This window comes from Physcomitrium patens, chromosome 23 (assembly GCF_059467195.1).
Source record: "Physcomitrium patens ecotype Gransden chromosome 23, ASM5946719v1, whole genome shotgun sequence".
In the NCBI taxonomy this organism is placed as follows: domain Eukaryota; kingdom Viridiplantae; phylum Streptophyta; class Bryopsida; order Funariales; family Funariaceae; genus Physcomitrium; species Physcomitrium patens.
The window spans coordinates 9035726-9039566 of NC_143432.1; the positions used below are offsets into that span (position 1 = coordinate 9035726).

The 3841-nt window shown below is 47.7% G+C and overlaps 1 protein-coding gene across 2 annotated transcripts; it reads left to right on the plus strand.

The window, feature by feature from the left end:
* The first annotated feature begins 480 nt into the window (after window positions 1-480).
* LOC112275993 (uncharacterized) lies at window positions 481-3492 on the plus strand. Of its 2 annotated transcripts, none has more exons than XM_090246560.1 (3): window positions 481-788; window positions 1217-2009; window positions 2629-3492. In XM_090246560.1, the coding sequence occupies exons 2-3, from the start codon at window positions 1376-1378 to the stop codon at window positions 3255-3257; spliced, it is 1263 nt and encodes a 420-aa protein (XP_090102686.1). In that variant the 5' UTR covers window positions 481-788; window positions 1217-1375; the 3' UTR covers window positions 3258-3492. The 2 variants fall into 2 exon arrangements, with proteins under 2 accessions (XP_090102686.1, XP_024362662.1); XM_024506894.3 differs by having other exon boundaries at window positions 588-998.
* Window positions 3493-3841: the final 349 nt, after the last annotated feature.

Genomic DNA, 3841 nt, shown 5'->3' on the forward strand with positions numbered 1-3841 from the left:
TGCGGATCGGGGGTGCTTCCCATGCACATCCCACGCGGCGCTATTTCCAGGGGGAGTTGGCTGTTTCCATCCGCACCCAAATGTAGACCACCGCAGAATACTAGCATCCTCACACTCGATGAGTGTCTAATTTTGCAGGACGCAGTTCTCCTTTTTTTCCCCTGACCCCGTCGTTCGTTGCTTCGTGCGCTCGATCGTAGTTTCCTTCGCTGCCTCGTCATCAGATGCCAAGGGGTCATCATGCTCTACTCCCAGGCAAGGTGTAATTAAAGGATGGCATTGGGTTCGTGTGTGGGTCCCGGTTCCGTTTGATTTTGTTCGGCTGTGGGTTTGGAGCTCCTTCCTTCTCGCTCGCCATGCGAGTGTGGTGCAGCTTGCTAAGGGCGGGGAAATTTGAGGAAGCCAGGAGTGAGTGTGCGTGTATGTGTGAGAGAGAGGGAAAGAGAGTGAGACGAACTAAGGCGTGTGCGTCTTTTTGGCGGCGCTTTTGATGAACCTGGACCACTTGCACTGGGCTCGAGATGTGATCCTCTTCGAGTGTCCCTAAGCACTGTAGCGCCGGCGGGTTTGTTCATAGTCATACACCTTGTGTTGAACCGCGAGGCCGTCGTGTGGGTTTGTTCCTGATTGATGGTGCTTGTTAGCACTCGAAGCATTGTTGGATTCTGGTGTAGAGGCGTTTGTGATTGGGTCCCGGTGGATAGCAGGTGAACGGTTCAGTTTGGACTTTTTTTTGGAGCGGCGCGGTGACGGTTGTTGTGTAGATCTCTTCGTGGATTCTTCTTTCGGTATTGTTCTCCCCTCCCTGATTGCGAGAGGGTGTGTTCTGTGAAAGGCTGATGTCCCATTCTCCAGAAGTCGTGGATCACGTAATGCAGTGAACAGCTTATTTCAACTCTGAAGTGTCTTGGCCTGGACGTCGCAGACGCTTCTTTTATCCGGCAGAGAAGGCCTAAAATTCGGTTGTTGTTCTCAGATCTTTCAATGAGAGCTTTCTGGTAACTTCTTGCATTGCTCTTTGAACGTGATGTCCTTGGACAATTGTGCCAGAGAAGATTTTTGACACTGGTCTGTTGAAGGAACTTTCAAGATCCTCACACTTCTGCTAGAACTCTAGTAAGCGGGATTCTAGTTCGAAAGGTTTACGAACGAATGTATAATCCCAACATACAACTGGGCATTGAAGTTTTCGAAGGAATTACTTTTTCACTTGCAGGAATCACCAACACTGCGTTGAACACCAGGAAGTAAGAGTGGATGCGCTCAGTGAAGCGTCTCGGACGGTTGCGCGTGGAAGCAGTCCTCTTATTGTGAAGGCAGCAAATGGCTGTTACTCTTTGTCGGGTCTGAGATAGTTCATTGAAGCTGACCTACAATGCCTGGCCCTTGCTTCTCATGGGCCAAGTCCATTTCCTTCAAAGCCAAGTCAATAACTTTCAAGTCTGATTCAGGCTCGGAGATATCCCACGAGTCTCGTTCCGGTTCATTCTCGTCGACACCGCTCAGGGGTGAACATTCGAAGTCCCCTCCACGCCGCTATGGCTGTACGCAAGGTTGTACTCCTAGCATTGCCAACTTGAAAGAAATGCTCCAAGGCAACAGTTCGTTGCTCAGTAGCAAATCTTCTTCACATTCTTCCTCCTGCGCCAGCCCTCCGAAGAACGAATCGTATATCCATCAGACCAAGAATGGGGATTACATGTATCGTGCACCTCTCCAGTCGAAACCGAACAGGACCTTTCGGAAACAGAACAGCTTCGGCAGTGCACAAGAGGTAACTAGGACCTCAAGGGAGCTGGTAAACATTGATGTGAGTACCAAGGAGAACCTATGTCTTGTGAAGGGGTGTTGCGAGTGCAGCAAGCATTGCAACCCAGGGGGTGGTAGGATTTTCCCGAGGGATCCTCAACATCATGGCTCTCTTTCTCCCAAGTGCTTCTGCCCGAAATGTGGAGAGGCGTTTTTCAAGCCTGAGGCCCTAGAGCTGCATCAAGTCGTCCGTCATGCTGGTATGATTCTTAAGTTCCTTGATATTCGTGCCTTGAACATGTGTGACTATAAATCGGAAGTCTTCCTCCCTGCCTCTAACATGAATCCAAATGTTAGATTTTAAGCATTTCTTTAACGTTTTGGGTTGAAAACAATTGCCCCTTGAGGTTTCGCCTGGTAGTAGTTTCTAATCTCTGAGAGTCTATTAAATTACCGACAGAGATAGACGATCATTCGTCCCAGCTTCTGTTGTTTTAGGTGTTGCCTCGTGTTCTTACACCGCTACACGGAATGCCATTCAAAACGATTATTACCTTTTTCGAGTCTCTGCATGTAGGGACGACTTTTTGCCTCTTAGGTCATGAGATTAATGCATGACTCATTAATATTTACAGATGTGATTCGTTTTATTCTGTAATGACATGGCTCTATTATCCTTTCTACCTCAATCCGTGGTTTGTGTATCAGCTGGCCCGACACTCGTGCTTTCTGAGTCTGCAATGCGATACCTCGATCCATGCATGTGGTTATTTGAGGGAATGATAAGGAGTTATATCCACATGAGTCCAGGTACATGACTGTCGTATCGTGGGCTTTCCTACTTGTAGTCTGATATGAAGTGGGTATCTGTGCCCACAGTCTCGGAGCTTGGAAGCGGAAATTCGTCCCTCAACGTGATAGAGATCATATTCAAGACAAGTTGGTCGGTAAAAGGGGCTCCCTGCACCAGAATTGAGCGAATTCTCAAGATCGACAACACCGAAAAGCACATCTCAGAGTTTCACAACTACCGTGATGCTGTGAAGAAAGCAGCTGCCGACGAAGGTATGCAGCATGAAAGATGTCTGGCGGACGGAAACGAACTTCTACGTTTCTACGGTTCGTCTTTCATGTGCTGTCTGGGAATCAACGGATCTACCAACCTTTGCAGCATGAGCGCATGCAACGTTTGCAGTATTATTCGATGGGGATTTGCAGTTCGAAAGGAGAAGGGTATCTTTACAACGGCAAGCAGCGGCAAAGCGCATGAAATTATCATGGCCGAGGAGAAAGAGAATTGGAGAGGAAAGCATGCAATGCTTGTTTGCAGAGTGATTGCCGGGAGAATCTTTAGGTCACCAGAGAGAACTTCTAGAGTCCACCATGCCTCATGCCTACCTGATGGTTACGACTCAGTTTCCCCTGGATCGGCAACAAATCTGGATGAGCTCACTGTCTTCAATCCTAAAGCTGTACTCCCATGTTTTCTAGTTGTGTATACGATTTAAAGCCCTCCCTCTTCTTGGCTTTCTTTCGTGCACAGTCAGGTTTTGAGTGCTCTCGCGTCACAGTGCGACAGAGTATGAGATTCTATCCCTGTCCCACGGGCTTAGGTCGGAACTTGTAAGATATAACTGTAGAATTACAACAATTGATTCTTTAGGTGGGCGATACATCAATGTGTATACCGTGTCTACCTCAAAAAGAAAACTGAACCTGCTTGGCAAGTTCCATGTTTTTAAATATGATTATTGTGATATCTTAGTGAGGTTTGCACAGGATAGTTGCCAGCATAATGCCATGGGGTAAGCATGTTACCAGGACATTCCTTTCTTTGTGCACTGTGTTCATTTGTAGTTCTAGTGCGAAAGTATAGGTTGGTACTTAGGATTGCTTCAGCTGGCTCATTGGAGCCTCCGGCGATTATGTTCCTGCATGCAGCACAGAATTGACTGGTTGCCATCACATCCTGAACAGGTCTGGTTCGATTTATCAAGTTGAAGGCCTCATGAGGACGAATGGCAATGTGAAGCTGCACGGGCTTTACTCCTGTGTACATCAACGTGTGCACGCCTCGCATCGACCTTGAAAT